A 25,280-nucleotide genomic window follows, 5' to 3' on the forward strand; every position below is an offset into this window, starting at 1 on the left:
GTTGTTTTTTTTTTACTTTTAAAAGCATTTTTTCTACAACCTCTTCGGCTGAAAAAATGCTTTTAGAAGTTAAAAAAAAAGCCTCTGACGATCGCGCGGCTCAGCTGGGATTTCAGAGGCTTTTAAAAGCAGTTTTTCTACAACCTCTTCGGCCGAAGAGGTTATAGGGAAAAAATGCCTTTAAAAGCCTCTGGCAATCCCAGCTGACTTGCCTCATCGTCAGAAGCGTCTAAAAGCATTTTTTTCTGCAACCTCTTAAGGTTGTAGAAAAAATGCTTTTAAAAGTAAAAAAAAAATGGCCATGCCCACCCAGTCACATTACCCCCCCCACAAGCCACGCCCACAAAATAAGCCACACCTACAGTAAAAAAAATTTAGAACCCACCCCTGATGACTGCTGATAGTAATGGGTCAGGCAAGTGTGGGAAGACCAGAGCAAGCTACCAGTAAATCAAGTTTTTCAAGAGAGGAATATTTGGGAATGTGAAATGTTTATCTAATACCATGGAGAAGACAATGAAGATCATTTGGAAAATGGGATAATCTCAGCCATCCTCAGTAGAAGACCCACATTAGAAAAGCACAAGGAATATAGCAGTCACTCATGTGGTCACTTCCTAAGTGAATGATTGCAATTGATTTAAATAGTTAATAAATATTTTTTACAAAACTTAAATAAATCAAATATTCCAATGTTTTAAAATAAAATGTTTTAAAATACCACTAAATTATACATTTTACTGCAGCCATATATTTAGTTGCATAGCCTTGATCTGCAAATTGTTATTTAACAGGTGTTCCCTCAGGACCTCGGAATGTAATCTCTATTGTCAATGAGACTTCAATTATATTAGAATGGCACCCACCTCGGGATACAGGAGGTCGCGATGATGTCACCTATAACATAGTCTGCAAAAAGTGTCGGTCAGATCGCCGTAGCTGCTCCCGCTGCGATGACAATGTGGAGTTTGTACCAAGACAACTGGGCCTTACAGGAACTCGCGTCTTCATCAGCAACCTGTGGGCTCATACGCCATACACCTTTGAGATTCAAGCTGTCAATGGGGTGTCTAATAAAAGCCCATTCCCACCACAGCATGCCTCAGTGAACATCACCACCAACCAAGCAGGTAAGATGCAGTTCAGGAACCGCCTGTGTGATTTTCTTCATGAACATAGAGAAAGAAAATTGAAAAAATCTTTTGACACTGAAATTTACTTTTAAATATATCTTGATTTCAGAACCATTAAATATTGCAATCAAGTTCTAGAATAATCTATAGATCTTGATACTTGTTATTTCTTCTCCTTCCCTTTTAAGCACTGGGAGATGGAAGTAGATCTCTTGCCAGGTTTTGCTGTAACTGGCGAATTTAGGACACCCATCATATAGCTCTGATAGTCTTAGTAGCAGAATAATACTTAACAGCTCCCCAAAACATTGCCTTCTTCCAGTAGGCTTATCTGGGATAGTGAATGAATTAGCAGAAGCAACAGCAATGTTGCAATGTTGCAATGTGCAAAGGCAGATAACTGAATTTTTAGTGTTTTAATTACCAATAGTACTGTCATGTAGGTTGTCCTCAACTTACAACAATTCGTTTAGTGACCGTTCAAAGTTACAAAGGCACTGTAAAAAGTGACTTATGACCATTTTTCACACTTACAACCGTTGCAGCATCCCTATGGTCATGTGATCAAAATTTGCATGCTTGGCAACTGGTTCCTATTTATTTCAGCTGTTAAGTTAGTACCATGGTTGTTAAGTGAATCTGGCTTCCCCATTGACTTTGCTTAACAGAAAGGTCGCAAAAGCTGATCCCATGACCTTGCGATATCCCAGTCATGTCCCAGAATCATGTTAACAGCTTTTGCGACTTTTCTGTTAAGCAAAGTCAATGTGGAAAACAGATTCACTTAACAACCATGGTACTAACTTAACAGCTGAAATGATTCACTTAACAACTGTGGCTAGAAAGATCATAAAATGGGGCAAAACTCACTTAACAAATTTCTCACTGACCATAAATTTTGGGCTCAATTATGGTCGTGAGTCAAGGACTGCCTGTATATTAATCTGGGGCAGTATAACATGTATTACATTGCGATTGGATTCTGCAGCTACTGCAAATAAGTGAAACTCTAGAGCAGGCATGTGAGTAGAACAGCAGCCATGTCAGGCCATTAAAACCCATATGCTGCTCATCTCACAGTTTCTTGGATTGCTCACATGGTGGCACTCAGTACTCACAGTCTTTAGCTGGTGGAAGAACTTCATGTTCCTAAAGAGCAAAAAGAAAATTGGATTGATGAGATAGTCACACTAGAAACATGTTCTGGAAGGAAAACATCTGGATCCATATACCAGCTGAATAATAGCTGAATAATAGCTGTGCAACTAACATTCTTAGCAGCAAAAACAAAACCACAGCAACCTATAGAAAGAACCAGAATTTCTTCTGGACTTTGTCATCTCTCTTCTCCCCTGATTTTTTTTTTAAAACTAGAGATAATCATAGATGAATCAATTACTGACTCTTCCTTGGGAGAGAAATCTCCTAAGAGATTTGGGGGGGGGGAGATTTATTCTGCAATGTTTGTGCATGTATTCTTTGGTGGGGGATAGAAAAGCTAACAAGTAGTGACCCTGACCAAAAGCTTAATGAAGAGAAGAATTAACTGTTGAAGCACTGAGAGATGACAATAAACCACAATCTGTTTTGTTTTGGCTATAAAGAGAGGATGAAAATTATTCTTTTGTGCAATATATATAAAATAGGAAGCCTTTATTAATGCCATGCCTGAAGAATTCACACCGATAGCCACAATAAATTTTTTTTAAAAATATATTGGTATCAATATTTGGGCGTTCTGTTTCGGAGACGTAGGAACTTTGTCAGCTCAACATGTCAGAGTGAATTGGGCTCCATAGATACAACTGACACATAAGCAGAAGTGTAATTCTTGGCAGTGATGCCCTTTTGTCCATCCTTTCTGTTTCCTTTTCATTCTCTTCATTTTGTCACCTGGTCATCTGCTCTTCTATTGCTCTATTCTCCAGCCTCAGGTCATCTCCATTCTTTGGTTGGCTAAACTGGAGCCATGGAGCCGTTTCCAAATGTCTGCCCTTCCTCTTTTTGTATAGACCCATTGTTTTTAGGTGGTATGTCCTTTGCTCTTTTTTGTTCCTGTCAGCTGGTGTCCCTACTCCCCATTTGTCCATGTGCTCTTTTTCTTCCTGATTATTCCTGTCACAAATCTCTGATTATTAAAAATTGATATATTTGCATTGTATCTGGCTTTTCTCTGCATTTATCCATTCCAGATAAAGTGCAATTGCTTTCAGCATATTGAGGATGCATCCTGTGTTTGAAAGGCCTCAAAGATGAAGCACATATTTGGCAATTAGAAATGAGGATTAGCATTCAGCACATTTTAAGCAAGTATAAATGGTGTGCTGAGCACAATAGGTATTTAAAGGGAGAGTAATAGGAATGCAAAGTGGACTAGATAGTGTAGGTTTGACATTGACTCACACATTGATTCCTAACATTTTGATTTGCTGTCCTTGTTGATTTTTGTTTTTGTTTTTGTTTTCCTGCTAATCTGCAAATGCAGTTGCTAACTGCAAGCTGTACTGCTTATGCTAGAAATAACAGAAAAGCATATTACAGGCAGCTGTATCTTCACATATTATGGCATGCATTCACAGTCTACATAGTCTTTATTAAATTCTTGAAAGAAAGAAACAGGGTAACAGACTTTAAATAAGGACAAATGATGGAGAAAATTGCATGTTCTAAGTTCACGCTCAAAAAGTATTTATGTCAGTTCTCTTCTCTTTAATTAATCTAATTAAGCATTTTTAACAGAAACAAACTTGAATGCTTTTCTCAGGTTCGCAAGAATTGACCTATATCCTTAGCTTAGCCATCTGTCTATTCATTTACCCATATATTTCTTTTCATTTCTTGGAAACAGTTATCTCTCCATCTGTCCCTTTTGCCTTCCATAAAATTCTCCATCCAATACATTCCTATTTAATTGATTATATCTGCAGGGCTCTCTTCAGTTCTTCAGCTTTTACTGAAGTGATAGGCCTGAAGGACTCTCTAAATGGATTTGAGGTCTTCTGCACCACTGACAATTTTATCCATTTGCCTGCTAGGCTATTGTTTTATGAAATGTTGCTAACTGGGCCTTTTCTCAAATGTACATCCTAATTTCCTATGTGAACAAGCTTGCAGGCATACAGTAGATGTCATTATTCCTTTTTCAGCTGCTGCAGGCCAATTGTATATCAGCAACATGGTTCCTATACTTCCTGTTTCAAGTTTCAAACACACACATGCACACAGAATTGCTAGGTAATGCTAAGCAATTTACTCAAGGCTGAGAAGACAAGCAAAGGAACATAAATCAGACTCTGTGATGATAAGGCTTGCCTGAATAGCTTCACTTTCTACAGGAACAGACAGAGGACTAGTCAGGATTCAGTCTGAAGTTCAGAGAACCAAATAAGATTTATCAATCACTCTTACGGTTCATAGTTTCAGGGTCAGATCTGCTTCTTAAATAAGGCTGCAGCCAGTTGTTTTAATTAAGGCAGGCATGTCTTTGCTTCATTGAATGCCTTTGCTTTACTTTCAAGTGCTTGAAACCCTGGGACTCTACTTCTCTAATCTACAGATGTCTATATCAACATCTGCTCCAGTTATTCTAATGCTGCCTCTGTTTGAGAGGCCTCCGATGATTCTTGGCTTGATGTTTGCTAAAGATATTGGGAAATGACCAGCTAGGCAAGGAGGAGGAATCAAGCAGGGAATTAGTGTTGAGTCTTTGGCACCGCTACAAGAGACTTAAGCCTAATCAGTTCCATGGAATATTATCTCTTAGTTCTCAAGGCAAGGCAGCCTGGGGAGATTCCTCTACTATAGGTAAAACAAATAAAATAGTCAACTTGAACCTTTCATGTATGGATCTGTTTGCTTGTGCCTGACAAAAGGTGATATTCGATTAGTTCTTCTGGAACAACTTTTTCAGATTCCGAGTCCTAAATCACGATATCTCAGATATACCTTCCTTTTCAGTTTGCAACAGACATACCTATTTTCTTTCAAATTTCAACCATTTGAAACTTGAAACTTGAAACTTTTCATCCAAAAAAGTAGGATATAGAAGAATGTCTATAGAGTAATCAAACCTCCTGTGATAAAAAAAAAAAATCTTAGTTATCAGTAGTAGTTTTATGAATTAACACAATCAGAAAATTTCAGGAGTCCATATGTCAAACCAGTGGTCCCCAACCTTTTTATCGCCGCGGACCAATCAGCCTTTGATAATTTTACCGTGGCCCGCTGAGCGTGCGCAGGGGTGGGGGCTTTGGGCCACACGTGCGTACCTGCGCGGGGCTCTCTTCCCTGGAGCCTTTGCGCATGGCCCAGGAGCTTTTGCGCACGGCCCAGGAGCCTTTGCGCTGCAGCGTTCATGTCCCCCGGCCGCTGCGCGGCCCGGTGCCAGGTACTCCACGGCCCGGCACCGGTCCGCGGACCGGGGGTTGGGGACCACTGTGTCAAACTGTCAATTCCTGGAGTCTCCTGAATATCCTACTGCAGCTACTTAACTCCTGCTGCTTGTTGTAGCATTTATCTGTTCACCAATTCCCTTCATATAACCAAGAGAAAGAGCAGTAACTTGCAAAACCTGTTAATATAGTAGAGATTTAAAGACAGGAAACACAGTGGTACATTTCAGCTTTCACTCTTAATTTGATTATTCTGAGTAGTTTAATCCTGGAGTTGAGTTTCCAGTTATCAGATTACAGTTGAATGTTTATGTCTGGGAATCTTTAAAACAAGGTACATTGTTGGTATTAGGCAAGAAATATTATCAATGTTCTTGAGCTCCTAGGTATATTGTGAGACCATACAGTTTACCTCACCATTTCATCTGAACCCTTCCCTTGAGTCAGAGAGATATAACTCCATGCCTTATGATGCCATTTAAAGACAAGAATAAAAACATCACACTAAATCACAGGAGAGCAACCTGTAGTCTCAAAGCCATGCACAAATACCTTCTTCTGGCCCTTGGCACCTCTCTTCCTCCCAGGTGCTGAAAGCTGATATCACCATGTCTCATCACTTTGAGCTGAAACATAGATAAATGTTGTGAAAGTTCAAAACTGACATATCACTTTTTAAAAAAAGTATACTTCTTTAGCCATATGTCTGACATGAGATAGTTCACTCACATTTTTGGCTCTCAGCAGTTTTAAGCACAACCTTTACCTACAAAAATGTTTTGTTACCTCTGCAGTAATCCATAATGTAGTTTTTTTAGTCTGATTTTAATGGAATATATATAGCAGGTCATAATCTCCTTATGTAAGAGTTATACACATATATGATTTGGTTATACATGAACTTTCTATGAGTTTATATATTATGCTCTGTCTAAGACAGAAATTACTGTTTTTCGATGGTCTCTGAAAAAAGTAGAACAAAAATTTCTGACCTGGCGTATTATGGGATATAGGTTCCCCCATAGTATTCCTGTAAGACATTCTGATGCAATTTACATTTCAATTGTTTTGAATTAATTTGCCTGATGAATTTTTACCAACAGATCTGTTATGATGATTATAGATTCTATAAATACATTTGAAAAATCCCACAAGTATATTATTCTTAATAGTGGTATATCTGTCATTTTTCTGATGTAACAAAATGTCTGTTAAATTTGGTAGTTTCTCAGGTGACTTGTCTTTAGATTTTTCAAAACTTAGTATACACCTGCTACAAGTTTCTGACCATGGAAATAAGATAGCTCTGGCAGGCTTTGTTCACTTTTTGTAAATTAGACATGACATTTTTGTATGGCTTGATTGTCATAGTTGACTTTTACTACAGAATGGTTGATATCCCCCTCAAAACACTAGACTGAGATTATGTCTTAGAGGGAAAAAAAGGATATATAGCAAAGAGAGAGGAGAGTGTGATTACAACTGAGATTCCTATTGTTTTGTTTTTTTTCAATTGTAATCTGGCTCTCTTCCCATCCCTATCTTGCCAACACACTTTTGGGTTTCTTGGTTTATTAGCAACCTAACAAGATCATTTAATCAAGGCCATGCTTCTTTGGCTATCTGACAGCTATGACTTCACCTTTTGGTAAACCCTAAACTTTACACTTCTCATTAATTAAAAAAGTGATACTGTGCCCTTGTGTAGAAATCAGGAACTAGAACAAAAAGGCAATCCAAGATACCTACTGTGTTTGTATCCTACTAAAATCCTTATTGAAATCAAGATTTTTGTGCTAATGACTGCATCAAATCATAGGTTAAGGGTGAGACTGTCAAGTTTGATTAATTCTTTAATCTGAAAATTTCCCTGTTAAGCAAATTGACTATTGTATGGGGACATTATTATAGAAAAATTGGCAGAGCTTCCTAAAATATTCCATCAACTCCTTGTTGCACAGTTTGTTGCATACACGCTAATGCAATAAGAAGCTTCTTGATTCTGATCCCTGTGCTTATTGTTTGTCTGTGTGATTTTTGGAAGGGATTTCTACTTCAGTATGATTCTTTCCTTCATGCAATAATGCAAAGCAATCCATCTGAATAAGCAAGGATGGGGAAGCCTCAGTATTGCTGCCCATCCACCTGCGTACCAATTTGATGTTGATCATCTTTGCAGCATTATCCATGTTAAATAGGCAGGAACACCAGGGGGGGTTTGTGAATGTGGCAATTAACAAAACAGCAATCAAGCTAAGTGTTTAATTTTGGAAAATTATCATCTTCTCTGAACGGATGTGGAAAGATTAAAAAAAAAATTAAAAACCCAGGATTAAATGTGCTGTGCAAACAAAGGCAGGGCAGGACTGTCAACATCACCCACTAGAAAAAATAAGCAGTCACCCCACTCAGTGAATTCCTGAATACACAGGAGCTGCCTCTTCCAAAACAGAACGACCATAACAGCACAAAATAAGATTTGGGTAAATATAAACAATCAGAGGAATGTTTTCCTGTATAATTTGTAGTGCATATGCTTAGTTTGTGTTACGTATTATGTTACACACCAGGGTGGATTTGATTTAAATCGAGTTGATTTAAATCACAATTTAAATCATGATTTAAATCACTAGTAAAAAGGCTTGATTTAAATCAACTCGATTTAAATCATAATTTTTAAAGAGCAACTGTCATCTCTGCTACTCCTTTGACCCACTGTTGACTCATCGGTAGTCCCAGTGTTGCAGAATATACAGCCTCATGCTACATAACTAAGCTCCGTTTCATGCTGAATAAACTAAATTATTTATGTATCTTAAATAGAAAACAATCTTACGATAGATTTTTACCCCAAAAGGTTTTTATTAAAATAAATTCGATAAAAATAAAAAAAATCTGATTTTTTTGATTTTTTTAAAACAAATCATTGATTTTTATCCACCCTGTTACACACTAACAAGTCAGCATAAAAACCTTTAACTGGCTTTAAAAAAAAAAATCCTACCACCCCAAAAAAACTGGTCTTTCCCTGGCTTCTTTATTCTGGCATACCCAAATAATTAGATTAATAATAACTTGTCATTGGTTATGCTAGCTGGGATGATCTGAGTGATCCAAAATACCAGGAAGGCACTGTTGTCTACCCTTGATCTTGATTACTGAAAAGCTAAATAAAGAAAAAAAAAATCCAATGACTATGGTCTCATCAGTAGTTATTTGATACATTTAAATAACTTTTCACAACCTGTATAACTTCAAGTTGTATGTATCAACTCCCAAAAGTTTTAGCCAGTGTAACCATTATAGAAAATACTGTAATGTCCACACTTTTGGAAGGTTTTAAGATTGTTTCTTATGACTACCACATGACTCTTACTTTTGTTGCAGGAAATCAGTGAAGCTACTGCTACAGATTTTTTCATAGCAGTTGCAACCATCACAAAAATGAGACAAGTATAAAACATCAGTTTGGGGGAGGTGGGCTTTGGAATCATGAGAAATAATCTAACATAAGCACACCAAGAATCCCCCGAGTTTCTGCTTGTTTTTATTTATTTTAGTATAAACAAGATAAGCATTTATTTTAGTTCTGCACATTTTTAAAATTAAACAGTATCTTTCTTGGACTTGCTCTGCTCCTCTCCCCTTTTCAAAAGTGGCAGCAAAAGAGTGAAGCAGAATTTTATCAATACCTAGTCTAGCATTGCTAGATTAATTCTTTCTAGCAATGATTAATTAATTCTTACCTGCATAGGAACTATTCTTTCCACCAATACCCTATTATGTATATAGTTATTTATAAAGCCCTTCCTCCTTAAAGGACTTTAATTACACTGACTGAAAAGCTCATATAGGACATATTTTTTCTTTGGCAGCACCATTTACAACAAGTAAGCTCCCCTTTCTAATTTCTGGGAGCCATCCTCTTACAAAGTCTGTATTTTCTTAGGATTCAGGTTATGTTATGCATCATGTATTTTGAGATACAACTATGTTGTAATCTTTCAGCATTGTAAAATACCTATTTCAACTTATATATTTGATTGAAAGACATTTTAGTGCCTAACAATTTTTTCTTTTCCACTGAAATAGGTCTCATGTTTGAAGGAATTGGTGCATATTTAATTCATATCTTACCAGCAAATTTTAGTTTTGTCTGTGTGTGTGTGTATGTGGGCACGCAGACATGTGTGCGCACAATACCATATTTCTCAAATTTTGAATTTTACTGTTTTATGACTGACAGTTTTAAAATTAAGAGAAAGGCATTTCCAAAAAGGAACAAACAGCATAATATGTATTATCTTCAGATAGTTTACATATGCTCCCATTACAGGATTGTTCTAGCTCACAAGGAATTGATTATGAATCTTAGAAATCTATTTAGCATAGTGATTTGTAAGCAGACTGAAAAGAAGAGCACATTAGAATCATCACTTGTGTAAAAGCATTACAGTATGTCAGGAAAAAAATGGCCAATTATCAGTAACTAACCTTGCTCTATTCACCAAAAGGCATCACCGCTCACCAGGGACTTAAGGGACCATGGGTTTCAGAAGCATATATGGGGAAAATCATTTAGAAGGCTCTGAGAATTCATCCCAACAGAGCCCTTACCACATGCTTCAGTGGGCTTTTAAAATGAGACAGTTTGATTTCTCAGGAGGATCAGGCAGGAAATTAACTTGTTTAATGAAGCACAAGTGATATTGCCTTGATTCTTTCTGGATTGCCATCCCCAGCAGGGATTTAAAAAAAAAAATGCAGTAGGCACATTCAAAGATGAAGTCAGTGATTCTCCAGGAATCTGGCTCAGAAACATAAAAACTTTTTTGTCCACATAGATTTTTCACCACTTCCTGGCAAGTTATAAGCTTCAGTCTTACCAACATAGTATCAAACATATTGTCCTCCAAAACTAGGGTTGTCCAAAAATAAACCCTAACACTTGCAAAGGGGTTAAATCACCTTCTTCTCTTTTCACAGAAATGTCTGAAGTATATGGCTCAGGGGGTAAATCACATGTTTTATGTGCAAATAGCCCATGTTCAATTCCTGGCATCCCTCGTAGGATAGGATAAGATTCCCCATCTGAAATCTTGTACAACTACTGCTAATCATCGTATAAATGTTAATAGTAGCTGGAACAATGGACTGATTCAATATATAAGTGATACAATATGTAGAACCTTGCCATAACCACAAAAACACCTTTCTCATTCTCATGCTGCTGATTCCACTATTGGTTCACTGAGGGTAAAATCTCTGGATTTTGGCCTCTGCATTGGGAAGGAAATACCAGCAAAGAGTTTCCTCTCCCCCACCTCTCTTTCTCTCTCTCTCTGTGTGTGTGTGTGTGTGTGTGTGGAGGGGGGAGGGATGGAGGGAGGTAATGTATTTATTGCATTCATATTCCATCACAATCATAAAAAGATTCTATTTAAAGATTTTGTGTAACCCACAAAAAGTAGAAAAGCAATAAATAATAAAAATACAGCTATACAACTTGACACAGAATTTGCTGTCAATTCCCCAGCACCTTCTGGATTCTTTATTTTCAGCTGCTCCTGGAAGGTAGTTAAAATTGAAGCCACTCAACCTTTCCACATGAAGCCATTCCAGAGAGCTGGCCTGATTACATAAAAACATCTTTAGGCTTTGAATCCTCTGATCTCCCAAACAGGGAACATTCAGCTGCTTTTTCCAGCAGGATCAAAATGGTCCAGTTTCATTGGAGAGAGATGATTCTGTCACAAACTCAATACCAAGTCATAGAAGGCTTTGCTGGTTAAAACTAGTACTTTAAATTACAATAGGAGAATGGAATGAAAAGATTTTTATTTTATAACATGATCTTTCTTCTGCTTCCAAGTGAATAGCATTGCATGCTGCGATTTTTAATCAGCATTTTTTTTAAAAAAAGAGAAACTTCTCCTTTGGAGGTCTAGGCAAAAGCAGAAGAGGGGGAAGGGGTAGATGTGAGGACTGGAGCTGAAAACTGCCAGGGAGGTGGAAAAGTAAAACACTGCCATGGAGACAACAGTTCTGCAATGATGCCTACATTAACTTCCCAGTGTTATAAAAACATTATGAGCTGTGATGTTAAGCCCCTGCTTTATTTTATCAGGCATCCTAAGCAGAAAGATACTTTCTACCCTCATCATTAATGAAAGCAATAGTCTATTTTTGTTTCCTGTTGCACAGACAATGGTACTCAAAGGTAAAGTGCCTCAGATGTGTATATTCCAAAATTAATCAGCAGGATTAATTATGGCTGATAGATCCATCTTCCATTTGTCTTGAAAGCAATGTCTGCCCAGGTTAATGTAGTGCATGCATGACTTTATCAACTTCAGCACTACTTCAGTTGTCTTTTCCCAAATGAAAAGACCCTAGTGATGGGATCCCATTTCCTTGTCATATCAGTTGCCTTTTTGATTTCTTTTCTGAACTAATAGGGCTAAAATTATGCAAGGGGAGTTGTCCATGTTTCCCAAATTTATTTATTTATTTATTTATTTATTTATTTATTTATTTATTTATTTATTTATTTATTTATTTATTTATTTATTTATCTATCTATCTATCTATCTATCTATCTATCTATCTATCTATCTATCTATCTATTTATTTATTTATTTGTTTTAATTTGTATACCGCCCTTCTCCGACAGGACTCAGGGCGGTGAACAGCCAAAATAAAACAGAACATACAAAATTTAAAAACAGTTTAAAAAATAATTAAATATTTTTGGCCACAATTTAAATCAACCCAATTAAAATCAATTCAATTTAACCGAAAACAGTGGGATCAAGCCAGCCCAGCTAGGTGAAATAAATAAGTTTTCAGGGTCCGACGAAAATGATTGAAGGAAGTGTTATGAACTTTTTGGTTATTAACTGAAGCAGCCCTTGTTTTTCCAGGTTTTTGCATTTCCCAGGATTGGGTTGTGTAAGAATTGTCTTTGTTTTAAAATCCCTCTTTAAAAAGCTGCAACAGTTCATACAGAAGCTGTATGCAATATAGCAATGATGCCCCATCCTTTCCTTGTATCTTTTCCAACAGCATAATGCTCAATATATCTCAAACCAACATAGGTGAAATATCAAATGGTATGTAATAAATCAGGGTGGGGAACGATGGCCCCTTTATGATCTTGTGGACTTCAATTCCCAGAATTCTTGAGCCAGCCATATGAGCTGAGGAATTCTGGGTGTTGAAGTCTACAGGTCATAAGAGGGCCATAGTTTCCCATCCCTGTACTAAATGAATCATCTCAACAACTCACCAAATGCCTACATGAATCTGTTAACAACACTCATAGCATATTATACTAGTCTGAACTAGTATGAGGTGCCAGAAAAGAGTCATGAAACTGAACCATATCATAAATATATTTTGGTAAAGTTTTTAACAAGATAGGATAGATTCTCCATTTTGCATAACATTTAATGTATTGATTCCTTTAATGCTGCCTATCATGCTGTCCATCTCCGGTCTTCTGCTGCCTGATCTGCTCTTGACAAAGTGTTTTTGTACTAACAATCTTTGTTAGTACTGTACAATATAGGGAGTCATAAATAGACAAACAGGTTTCTGCCTTAAGCCACAAGGAAAGTAATAAAGCTTAGGGAATGGTATGAAGGCAGTTGCTATGTTCCTAACTGACCTGCTTAAGCGTACTGCATATATCAGGCACAGAACTGCCAGTTGCCTTTTTCATAATGACAGTAATGAAACCCAGAAAAATTTGAAGTAGCTATGAAAGGTTTTTGCTGTCTTTGAAAGACAAAGGTTCCATGAGACAAGTATTGGAATTTTCATAAAGAGTGAAAACTCTATTCTGGTTTTGCTTGTTCATTTGCAGATGGTTTTCATAGTTTCCATTTGATGAGCAGTTTCCAGGAATTTTAAATTCTACTTAAAAACAAGTAGCTTTTTAAAATAATAAAATCAAATTGTTTACACATTGCTCACATTTCCATTCTTCCTTTTATAATAATATTCTTCAAACAAAAATTAAAGATGAGGAAACTTTACCATCCCAGCAAAGGGAGGGCTGTCAAACTCCTGGCCCGTGGGCTGGATGCGTCACATGCTGGCTCTGCCCCTGCCAGTTTAGTGAAGGGGGAAAAAATTCCCGATACGTCATGTGATGACACCGTGATGACGCAAATTTGACACCCCTGTTCTAAGGTAAAAACTAGCTTAACTGGAGACAGTTTTACTAAAAGTTCTGCTTGTATTGTATGAAGATTTGTTTTCTTGTGCCAATGGTGGAAAAGTACAATGTAATAAGGTTGAGAGTAGCATCTTAAAATTTGTGTGTGTGTGTGTATGTGTGTGTGTGTGCACACGTGTGTGCATGCTTTTATGTCAGTATTGACTCCTGGATAAGTCCTTCGAGATTTCTTGGCAGTGGTTTGCCATTGCCTCCTTCCTTGGATTAAGAGAGAATGACTGGCCCAAGATCATCTAGCTTTGTGTTTAAAGTGGGACAAGGACTCACTGTCTCGTGGCTTCTACCTAATGCCTTAACCACTATGCCAGGCTGTGTCTCCTTAAAAATTAGAATAAAATAATATCATTTTAAAAGGTGGGTATTTATACAGAGCTAAGGAATCATAGAAGAACAGTCCAGAAATAAGTGAAGTTCAAGCATCAGGGAACCAACATCAGTAGAATGGACAGGCAGAAATACTGAGCCAGATATAAAGAGACAATAATCCTCAATCCAGGATTTCCAGCTTCATCTGGAAGCAATCAGTACTGTTCTCAAGAAACTGTTACTCACCAGTATTTGTATAGGTTCATAGGCCTACATTTTCTTCCAGATAAGCAGTGAATATTATGTTTCTGTCTTGGAAGGCGATTTTTCTGCTACAGTTGAAGTGGAATTTGGAGGGAGGTCTGACTGAGGAAGTTTTTGTTTTGATAATGGATCTCCTTATCTTACCATTAACAAGATGAAAAGGCTCAGTCTGATCCAGGACTTTCCAGAACCTGGGTGGATCTGAATTTTGTCTAGTCCCTGATTACAGTCAAAGGAAATGAGATGTGACTTTGAGTATATTTTCTACGGTTTGATAGTCTGATATATGTTACTGCAAAGATCCCTTGCTTTGGAGTGAATGTTTTCTACAGCATAACATAAAGAAGAACAATATCTGTTTTTTCATGATTCTAAATCAGGGTTATTTCTTCCAAGGAGGTTCACAACATATTAAAATAATTTATAATAGCACATGACAAATAATAATATGTGCACTTATGATTCTTCAAATTATTACAGCACTAGTGGATAAAATATAAAAGTGAAAAATAATATAAAATATGTAAACTAGTAGAAAAATACATTATTTAAAAAGTAGCATCAAATTTCAATTCCAAAGTTAAGGATCTTATTTTCTAAACAGTGCTGAAAAGTGGGTTTCAAAGTCTCTTTAATTTGATTTGCTATATGAGGGGAGTATAAGGTTGTTATATTAAATAGATGTTAATCTTGGCATATAGATTGTGTGTTTACAAGTTTTCCCATGATTGAGGATCCTAGTTGTGTAAAATTCCTAATTATGGGAACAAGCCTGGGAACAAGCCTGGGAACAGACCCAGGTCTTAAGGGCCTTCCAGTATCCCAGGAGAATGGGTACCATCTGTATCTTTGAAGGGATGCTATTCCAGAGGGTAAGGGCAGTGACAGAGTAGGCTGTCTTCTTCAGTCCCATAAGATGTCAGTGTTTAAATAGAAGGAACCTGGAGTCCACCTGTGGCCACGGTCTATTGAAACTACAGCTCATGTCCTGTTATATTGTACTCTCTATAAGGATCCACGGACTCATTTTATAACCCCTTACTGGCAAAATATCTTGTAAATTCTGATCTCTTTTATGTGAAGCTATTACTTTTGGATCAGCACAATATAGTTTCTTTGAACATCTCTAAATTCTGCTATACTGTTTGTAAAATTAGGCAGACTTTGGCCGCCCATCAAAGATCACACCACTAACTGTAATATACTACTATGCCTTGTTCTGTTCTGTTTTATTTATTTGAATGTTTTAGTTTTTATTCTGGCCTGTGACCATAAGGAAAGATTGAATGACTTGGAGTACACCCAGTAGATATAAATGTATTGGGTGAACAGAAATGACTGAACATAATCACTCAGATAGTCAGGCCCTATGTCTGAAACTTTCAAATAGAATAAATTTCAGCTCTTGGGATTTCTAGCAGTTGACCTTTCTGACTGAAAAAAATATATATGAATTGAAGATCATGAATCTGAAGGATACCCAAAATAGAGGAAGAGGAAAGGGAGCATATCTGTAATTATAGTAGATATGACTATCCTTAATGACAGCACAGCTTAACTTTTACTAACTCTCTCTCTCAAGCAATTGGCATGGGTCTCTTTGTTTAATTTTATACCCAAACCATGCTGGAAAGTAGGTTAGACATGAAACAATGACTGAACCCCTCTCCCCCAAAGATCTAGTGAATTCCTATGGCCTAAATTTCAGAGGAAGCTGGAAAGTCCCAGTCCAACACTTTAGTAGCCAAACCAAACTGGGTCAAGAACTGATACCCAGAGAAAGAAGAATGGAATCTAAGCTGAGAAAGAAGGAAGTGCAGAAAAAGCATAAGAAATAAAGACGCCTTTGACAAGAATATTATAGAGGAGGCAGTAGATAAAAAAAAAATACAAAGAGAGAAGTGACTTGAAAAAGAAATCTTGGAGGAGGTAACTTAACATCCTTTGTTCACACTCTTTATTTGAAGTAAAGAGTAGAAATGAAAGATGTTAAAGGTCATAGGGCAGTCATTGGAAAAAAAAATGAAGGAAGAAAAGCACCGAAAGAGATATTTGGCTACTGCTGAAGAAATGAAGGGAAACATGCATACAGAAACATGGAAGATGACGGGTGAGACAACAGTGAGAATCCAGTTCTGAAAGGAAGATTGAGAATACCCTTACATGGGCCTTGTGAATATGCAGAGTTATATTGATAGTTTATGTAGGGCTTCAAGTAGCCTGCCATGGAATTCATGTTTTAAAGGTATATTTTATTGAAAACCTCCCCTGTCAAAATATCATTGAAATCTATTGATATTTATTTTTTTGCTGCTCCTGTTAATTTAGTGGAGCTAGCACAGTTTTGTATGAAGTCTTTTGAGGGTCCTTGACAATAATAACTTACTTTCATCAATTAATTTATTTGTGTGCTCTCTTTTCTGAAACATTACGCCCAGATTCATTTCCAACACAGAAAGCTAACAGTAATAACAAAGGATGTTAGTCCCTGTGTTAATTTTTCTCTTTATGTCATGAAATACTTTGTTTTACTATTGTGTTGAAGTGTACTATGTTGTGTTACATGCCTTCTCCCCCTCCCCCATTCTCACTGACCTCCTCTCCTTGTCCGCATCCTAGTGTTTTACTTTTATTTCTTCAGAGTGTCTCACTACCCTCCCCTGAAGTGATGTTTCACTTTTCTTGCAATTCCTATTCCCTCCTTTCTCCATAGCACCTTCCACAGTTCTTATTATGCACCAGGTAAGTGCCACCATGAGGAGCATCACGCTGTCATGGCCTCAGCCAGAACAGCCCAATGGCATCATCCTGGACTATGAAATCCGTTATTACGAGAAGCTGAGCCGGATCTGCATCCCTGAGATTAGCAGCGCTATGGGCTCAAGACCAGCTACCGTAAGCCTGAATGAATTTCAGAGAAGGGAATTGGCTGGGCTGGTAATGGGAGACAATGGAATTAAAACTACCAGCTATTTTTAACATATCATGGAATGCATGATTTTGATTTAATTCAAAAATTAGACTGTAGATTTTCTGTGTTCACTCCAGCCTAAGGTTCTGGATAACACTGTGAAAATCTTATTTTATTTTAAATAGATTATCCTTCTTATGCCCTCTTTTCCACCTAGCAATAAGGAACTTGTGAGATAAACTTGACTTGGATTATTATTTTTTTTAATATAGGTGGTTGGGCTCTTTCTTTGTCGAGTCTTCCATGATGGCTTTCTAGTTTAATGAATTTTATCTGTTATTTGCCTTGTGATAAACACCAGCAGATTGGGAATTCCTGTTGCAAGCTACACTAAAACAATCTGCAGAAAAATCTTTGCAACAGTAATTAATTGAAGCTGGTTCCTACCTGTCTGCATTATATATTTATTTCAGTCCCTGTGTTCTTGAATAAGGATTGTTTTAACAACTGAAAGTTTGCTAGGAATGCCAGCCTGCATCCTGGACTTATTTGGATGATGCTTGGATAGTATTTTGTGTACTGTATAACAGTCCTTAATGTCTATACTTATCTTTCAAAAGCTATCTTGTAAGCTCCTGCTATCCTACAGATGACTCCTGTTTTATTACCTTGTAAGAACTAGATAGATATAATCCGACACAGTTGGCTGTAGATTGAACTAGTTTTGCCCACGAGGCCCTGGGGTACAGTAAATGATATCCAATGCCAGATTGTCAGGAAGCAAGCATCAGCTGCCATGCTGCTGTACAGGCCTGCCAACCATGCCTGATGTTTAGGATTAGACAATCATCCAGAGAGACGAAGTAATGTCACAGGCACAATATTGTACTTGGTTGCATTTGTCACACTTGCAGTAAATCTAGGACAGACCATATCCAGGAATAAATAGGAAAAGTGGATAAAATCAAAGTTTTGAGTCAAAAGAAAGATTTTCAACCAAATGTAACAAAAAAAATATATCTGCATGCTAAAAAACTTGAGAAAGGATGCTAGTTTTGTTATGCCTTATCTTTGTGCTTGAACTGTGATGGCTGTTTTATATCATTTTCATAGTCAGGTCATGCCAAGTGTAGTAGATAAGTATTGAAATATAGCTATGGTTTCTCTTATTCTGGCCATTTATAAGAGTGAATAGCTAGAATAAACATTTTTGCTGAATATTAATATTATTTATCTGAAAGCCATTGCATTGTATTCTTTTTGCAGAAAAACATATAGATATTACTCATTTACTTACACAATAGGCACCTCCACTGCAAGTTGCATAAGTACAACAATTTTCTCATTACTTATTATTTGTAGTTATTTTCATTTATACATTATTACAGAAGGACTGTAAGAATCAAAACGGATTTGAGTAATATTGATATGTAAAACTCTAACTTCCTTGGTCCTTTCTCAGAAATGTGAAAACTCCAGCTTTCCCATTCAGGAAGCCTCCAGATGACTGGTCACAATTCCCATTAAACATGAAAATTTCTAAGGTTTATTAGAGTTACAGTTTTAGAACGTCCCCAAAGCCCAATTTCAATTTGTTTTATATACTTAGAAAATAGCCCTCTGGTTATCCTCATTCCATCCTATTCATTAAGCAGGTGGAAAGCAAGAAACAAGTTGGGATTGAATTTTTTTTTACCAACATCGTAGTTGATACTGCAAAAATAATCTTGCTTCTTTCCTCATACTTCTCCTTCATTTGTTCTTTACTGAAGGACCACAGTGAGTACAACTCCTCTATGGCCAAAAGTCAGACCAACACTGCACGAATCGATGGGCTCCGGCCTGGAATGGTTTATGTAGTGCAGGTGCGGGCTCGGACAGTAGCTGGCTATGGGAAATACAGTGGAAAAATGTGCTTCCAAACTCTGACAGATGGTGAGTGCCTTTGAAAAGTGAGGGAAGTTGGTTGCACTCACTGTCAAATTCCCACACTGTAATTGAATAAAATCAACTTGTCTATTCAAACCCTTCTGTGATGGGGTAGCATGGCAAGATCAAGTGATTTACAGAAAAGTGTGATTTATTGTCAGTTGGATGGCTAAACTGGTTGAAATTCCTCCACCTCTTCCTCCTCCTCCTCACTAGTCAAGATTTTCTTTGTTTCTAACTGTAAAAGAAAAGCAAGCCCCACCACTACTTCTTAGGAAGAGCTAAGGTCCAGTCTGTGTTGGAACACCAAAGTGCATAGTAGTAGGTTATTCAAGGATCTGGACGTGAACAGAGAAACATTTTTTTAAAAAAGTTGAGTGCAGATTTTAAAGGCTGTGGAATGGATGAACTTAAATTTGCACCAATATGTGGACTCTATTTATGATGCTCATTATCAGTTTTTTTTTTTAAATGAACAGATAACATGCCTTTTTTTCATGCCCTGCTGCCCAGGAAAGGAGTATATTTTAAAATGTTTTGTGCTTAAGAATTAGTTGCATTTGAAATGTTGCATTTTAAAAGATTACATTGGAAATAGCTGAGCTCTTAAAGAAACACTAGGGGAAGTGTCTAAAAAGACCCCTTATATTAGAGAGGTATGTATACAAATCTTTTTAAAAATATTAAAAGATATTGGGACTGAATATTTCACAATAATTCTGGGTGTCAGAATTAAAAGACTCAGTAGCTACTTTCTGAGTGTATGGCCCATATATGTGTAGTGTTTCAGTAATGTATAAGTAAGAAAAATCATTTTTGAAAACATACAGAATGAAAGAGAAAATATTTAGATGGATCAATAAGCCAGCAATTGATCACCTATAGACCTTTGAAATACAGTAATTTGTATAGGTTTTTATAGGAAACTTACGTTTAAAGTGAACTATTTGCAAAGTGACCAAAATCATTCTTTAATCATACATAATTCATTTCTGGAGACTAGTACAAGATCATTTGAAATACAAAACAAAAGTTTATAATACACTGTAAGAGCTGAAGCTGGCAAGGTAGGAAGCTATAATTCTCAGACTATGTAGAATCATTATGTAAACCTGCCTGAGCTGCAGTTGTTCGCATAGTTTTAAAGAAAGCCATGGAATATTGTTGACTCAGAAAGGCAGGAAGAAAAGTCTTGGATTTAAACCCTAGCATATATAGAGAGAGCTGTGGATTGCTATGAACTGCAGTAGGCAGATTTTCTCTACAATAAAACAATTTATCTACCCATGTAAGTCTGTGAAATTTCTATTGTTACTTAGCAACAGATTATGGGATAGAATTTCTGGAGAGTGGGAATGTTTTGAGATGCCTAGGAGAGACATTTGATGCGCACTAAATATCATTGGAGCCTGCAGGTACATTGGAGTATAATGCTCATCATCCACACTTACCTGCCTAGAGGCCACTAGCTTAGGAAATAATATTTTAGAAAATTCGCATTCAGATCTACTCAGAATCATCTTGATAAACTTCATTACAGCTTTCCAAATTTGGGGTAGACAGATGTTTTTAATTGTTTTTAATATGAGAGAGAGAGAGAGAGAGAGAGAGAGATGCATACCAGCCCTTGCCTAAACAATAGCTTTTTTAAAAGGTGTAATAAGCACTGAAAACAATAAAATGGCCACATAATAAAAATAGCAAAAATAATAATCTACAAAAATCAAATACTAAAAAAATAAATTCACCTATTATTTCCCCCTAAATTTAAGAGTGGGGGAAGGGTATTTTTTGCCTGGAGCTGAAAGGATTTTGGAGAGAGACTTGTTTGACATCTGCTCCAAAATCCTGACAGCATTCTAGGTATGAAGTTCTGCATCTAAAAAAGTTGTTTTCTTATTCTGATCATCCTACTACTGCAACTATTCAGTTCTCATTTATTGTAAACCTATGGTGATTATGTGCCACCAAGTCATTATTGGCTGTAAGAGACAATATAGTTAAGTTTCATCTAGGATGATCTATCCCTTACCTGGTCTCTTATGTCTTCCAATACTGCACTCATCACCATTGTAGACTTACCAAGTCTATCCATCTTGCTGCTGGTCATGCTCTTCTTTTCTTCCTTTCCTTCCATCTTTCCCAGCATTACAGTCTTCTTTAGAAGCTAGGTCTTTGTCTGAGCCTAGTGGCTTGAGTGAGAACTCTAGGTTGATTTTGTTCAGTGATCCATTCATTTGTTTTCTTGGCTGTCTACCGTATTCTAGGAGCCTGCCAACATCAATGTTCAAAAGCAATTAATATTCATCCTATCCTGATTCTTCAAAGCCCTGATCGCTATTCGTATAGACACATAACTGCATTTGAATAGTTTTCCAAGATCTTCATAGCTGCTGTACCAAGTGGTAATACATGATGTATTTCTGAACTGCTTGTTTTCCTACTAGTTAATGGTTGATCCTGAAAGGCAGAAGCAATCCACCACTTGGATATCTTCATTGTCTGTTCTAGGCTGGTTGTTTAGCTCTACTTTTTCATGGTGTACTTTGAGTTTTATCATGAAACCTTGCAGAAACTTTGTATTTTCAGCCATTGGTATAGTTCAAGTTATTGAAGTTTCTTCCTCCAATTTTAGAACTAGGTTAATCATTCAATCTAGTTTCCCTTAATACATATATGTGCACGGCAAATAGATTGAATAAATAAGGGAAGGGTATACAGCCTTGTTGCATTCATTTCAAACTCTGGAACCAATATATTTCTCCATGTTCTGTCTGTAATGGGGCTTCCTAAACTGTATTTAAGTTTTTCACAAGGAAAATGAGATGTTCTGGGATCCCCATTTTTCTAAGCCCATTTCATAGCTTAATATGATCAAATGCTTTTCCTTAATCAATGAAGAGCATATTTAATTCTTTTGGGTATTCTTTGGCTTTCTCAATTATCCTCTGTACATCAGCATTATTGCCTTGTTTTCCTGTCCCTTTCCTATAACCATCTCTTTTTTCAGATAGGACTTTAATCTGCATTGTTGATCCTAAGCATTATTTTGTTAGCATGTGAAATGAAGAATATTGCAAAAGAATTGGCACACACACATTTTTAATTCTCCCTTTTGGGTGGTTTTGGTATGTAGACTGATATTCCAATTGGACTAATCTTCCAATTGGACTGTTCTTCCAATTTGTTGGTTACCGTGTAATTTTCCAGTTTTGCTGGTACAGTTTGTTACTTGATTGATTCTTTTTTTATTTCTTTCCATGTTCCCATAGGAGTGCCATTAGTCCTGTAGCGTTTCAGTTTGATAATGAGTGCTGATCATCTAATATGAGTGCCCCTTGAAGAGCACTCGGAGGCTCCAACTGGTGCAGAATGCGGCCGCGCGGGTACTTATGGGGGCGACATGGCGCTCCCACGTGACACCTCTCCTGCGCGAGCTGCATTGGCTTCCAGTGGTCTTCCGAGTGCGCTTCAAGGTGTTGGTTCTCATCTTCAAAGCGCTCCATGGCTTAGGACCCAGTTATTTACGAGACCACCTTCTGCCTCCGATAACCTCCCACCGGCCAACACGCTCCCACAGAAAGGGTCTCCTCAGGGTGCCGTCTGTCAGGCAATGTCGGCTGGCGACCCCCCGGGGAAGAGCCTTCTCTGTGGGGGCACCCGCCCTCTGGAATGAGCTACCCCCAGGGATACGACTAATCCCGGACCTCCGGACCTTCCGCCGGGCCCTGAAGACTTTTTTATTTCAGCAAGCCGGGCTGGGTTAAAATTTTTAATTGGGTGAATTTTTATGGATAAGGGGTTTTAAATTGGAGAAGCCTAAGATAATTTAATTTTGTTTTAATATATTTTAATATTTGTATTGTGTGTTTTTAATTCTGGCTGTTCACCGCCCCGAGTCCTTCGGGAGAGGGGGCGGTATAAAAATTTAATAAATAAATAAATAAATAAATAAATAAATAAATAAATAAATAAACAAATAAATAAATAAATAAATAATATTAGAGGTTCCTGTAAGCAGGAATTATCTTCCAAGTTATCTTGGATGTTGATCTCTCTACTGTATAGTGCAAGTAGTCCTGTATTTACAACAGCATATAGGACTGTTTTGTGAGAAAGGATCAGGGAAGAGGTGCAACACGGGAAAGCTTCAAGGAGTGAACAAGAGGTCAGGGAGGGTAAATGTGAATGCAAGGGTTGTGCAAGAGGTGCCTGCCTGGGGTGTGTGCAAGAGGGGTGCCATACGGATTGGGAAAGGTGAGGGGAGGGTATGTGAGAGGTGCCATGTGCAGGGCAAAGTGTGCAAAGGTGTGAAGTCAGGGATGTGCCGGGAGGTGAGTGACTGGCATGGTGTTAGTGGAATGGAACAGAAGGAGGATGCATGGGTGGGAGAGACTTACTCCAGTGACCTGCGATCTTCCCTGCCAGCTTCCCCATTTACTATCTGGGAAGCCAGCAGAGAAGGTTGCAAATGGCAATCATGTGATCATGGTGGTGCTACAACTGGTTGTAAGTGCAAATGGATTGCCAGGCATTCAGATCACATGACCATAGGGTGCAAAAAAATCCAGAACTCATTTACTGCTATTGCAACTTAGAATGGTCACTGACCCAGTGGTCATAGGTTGAGGACTACCTGTATTTCAGTATACTTCCGTTTATTATTTATTTATGTCCTGCCTTTATTGATTTTACAAATAACTCCAACATACCTTCCTCTTCCTATTTTCCCTACAACAACAACTCCTTGAGGTGAGTTGGGCTTAGACCGATTGGCTGCCCAAGGTCACCCAGCAGACTTTCATGGCTAAGACGGTCAGAATTCATGGTCTCTCAATTTCTGGCTTTTTGTTTGATTTCCTTTGAATTGATTATTATCTGTCTACTGGCATTCGTTAGTACAGCAGTTCTCAACTAGCAGCCATATTATCCCCTGTGGGACCTTGGGACACAGATGAAGAACATGAAACGGGGGGCCAGGATATGTGTCAGGGGGTCATAGAAAAGCCAAGTGCATTATACTGCAAATACTATGTTGTTGATGCAAGAAAATGTATCAGATTATTATTTAATGTGTGTATCTGATAATGAGACCTGAATGTAGAGTGGGGTGGGGGCCGGAGGAGAAAAACAAGGGTGAAAAGGTGCCTTAGATTTTTTCTTAAAAGTCATGAAATGCAGCATTATATCAATTTGAGGTTAGAACCTCTGACTGAGTTCAGATATTTTTTTAAAATAACTTTTCCTCTTTTTCCATGCTGTTTCCATGTTCAGTACCTTTACAGATGTTATTGTAATACTGGTTCTTGTCTCATGAAACCATTTTCTGAAACTCTTTGTTAAGTTCCTTTACGACATTTTCATCTTTCTTGGCTTTGTCTTGTCTTCTTGACAATTTCTATGGCTATATTCTGACATCAAATTTGCTTTCTTCTGTTTTTGGCAGTCTCTTTTTACATTTATCCTTAACAACATTAAATTCATTCCACAGGAAACCTAGGGTTATGCAGATATTGCTGCACATCGTACTGATTTTGTCATGAGCTGGATGTTTTTCAAAAATATTATAAACCTAGATCTGAATGTAATTCATTATATAATCAGTATCCTTGAGTATGTATACAACATGATAGAACAATTAATGTGACTAATTGCATATTAATTCAAAAGTGTGTTGATGGAAAAAGACAAGTATATAGTGGCCCATATTGGCCTTTAAGTTTTTTTTAGCAAATGAATAAATCTGTTAATAAATGAATAAACCTGGTTTAACCTCTTAATTAATCTATACTAATGTCCCACATCATAATAGCATAACTCAGATGGTTCCCCTCTAGAGTATTTTTACATAGTTTTGCTACATAAGCCTAACTGTAACCCAGAGTCCACTGTCCTTGAGCAATGTCTAACTGAAGAAAGAAATGGGAAGCATATGTGCACCAACTGCTAACTGAAAAGATGAACCCTTTTAAAAATATCTTTCCATTTTACTTAGACAATTAGACAGGCATAGAGAATATTCTGCCCGAAACATAAGCAGCTAATTGAAATCTAACAAGAATGGATACTGTATTATTAAATAATAATTGATTGTTAGATGAGAA

The 25,280-nt window shown here is 37.3% G+C and overlaps 1 protein-coding gene across 2 annotated transcripts in view; it reads left to right on the forward strand.

Annotated features, from left to right (window-relative positions):
• The window catches only part of EPHB1 (EPH receptor B1), a 360,618-nt gene that overhangs the window by 274,314 nt on the left and 61,024 nt on the right, over positions 1–25,280 (forward strand). For both annotated transcript variants that reach the window (XM_070945401.1, XM_070945402.1), the window contains exons 5-7: positions 795–1,130; positions 17,050–17,231; positions 19,020–19,182. In XM_070945401.1, the coding sequence (XP_070801502.1) occupies positions 795–1,130; positions 17,050–17,231; positions 19,020–19,182 (681 nt within the window). The remainder of the gene's footprint in view (positions 1–794; positions 1,131–17,049; positions 17,232–19,019; positions 19,183–25,280) is intronic.

This window comes from Pituophis catenifer, unplaced genomic scaffold (assembly GCF_029215685.1).
Source record: "Pituophis catenifer annectens isolate HBS135680 unplaced genomic scaffold, rPitCat1.0.hap2 SCAF_6, whole genome shotgun sequence".
NCBI classification, from domain to species: domain Eukaryota; kingdom Metazoa; phylum Chordata; class Lepidosauria; order Squamata; family Colubridae; genus Pituophis; species Pituophis catenifer.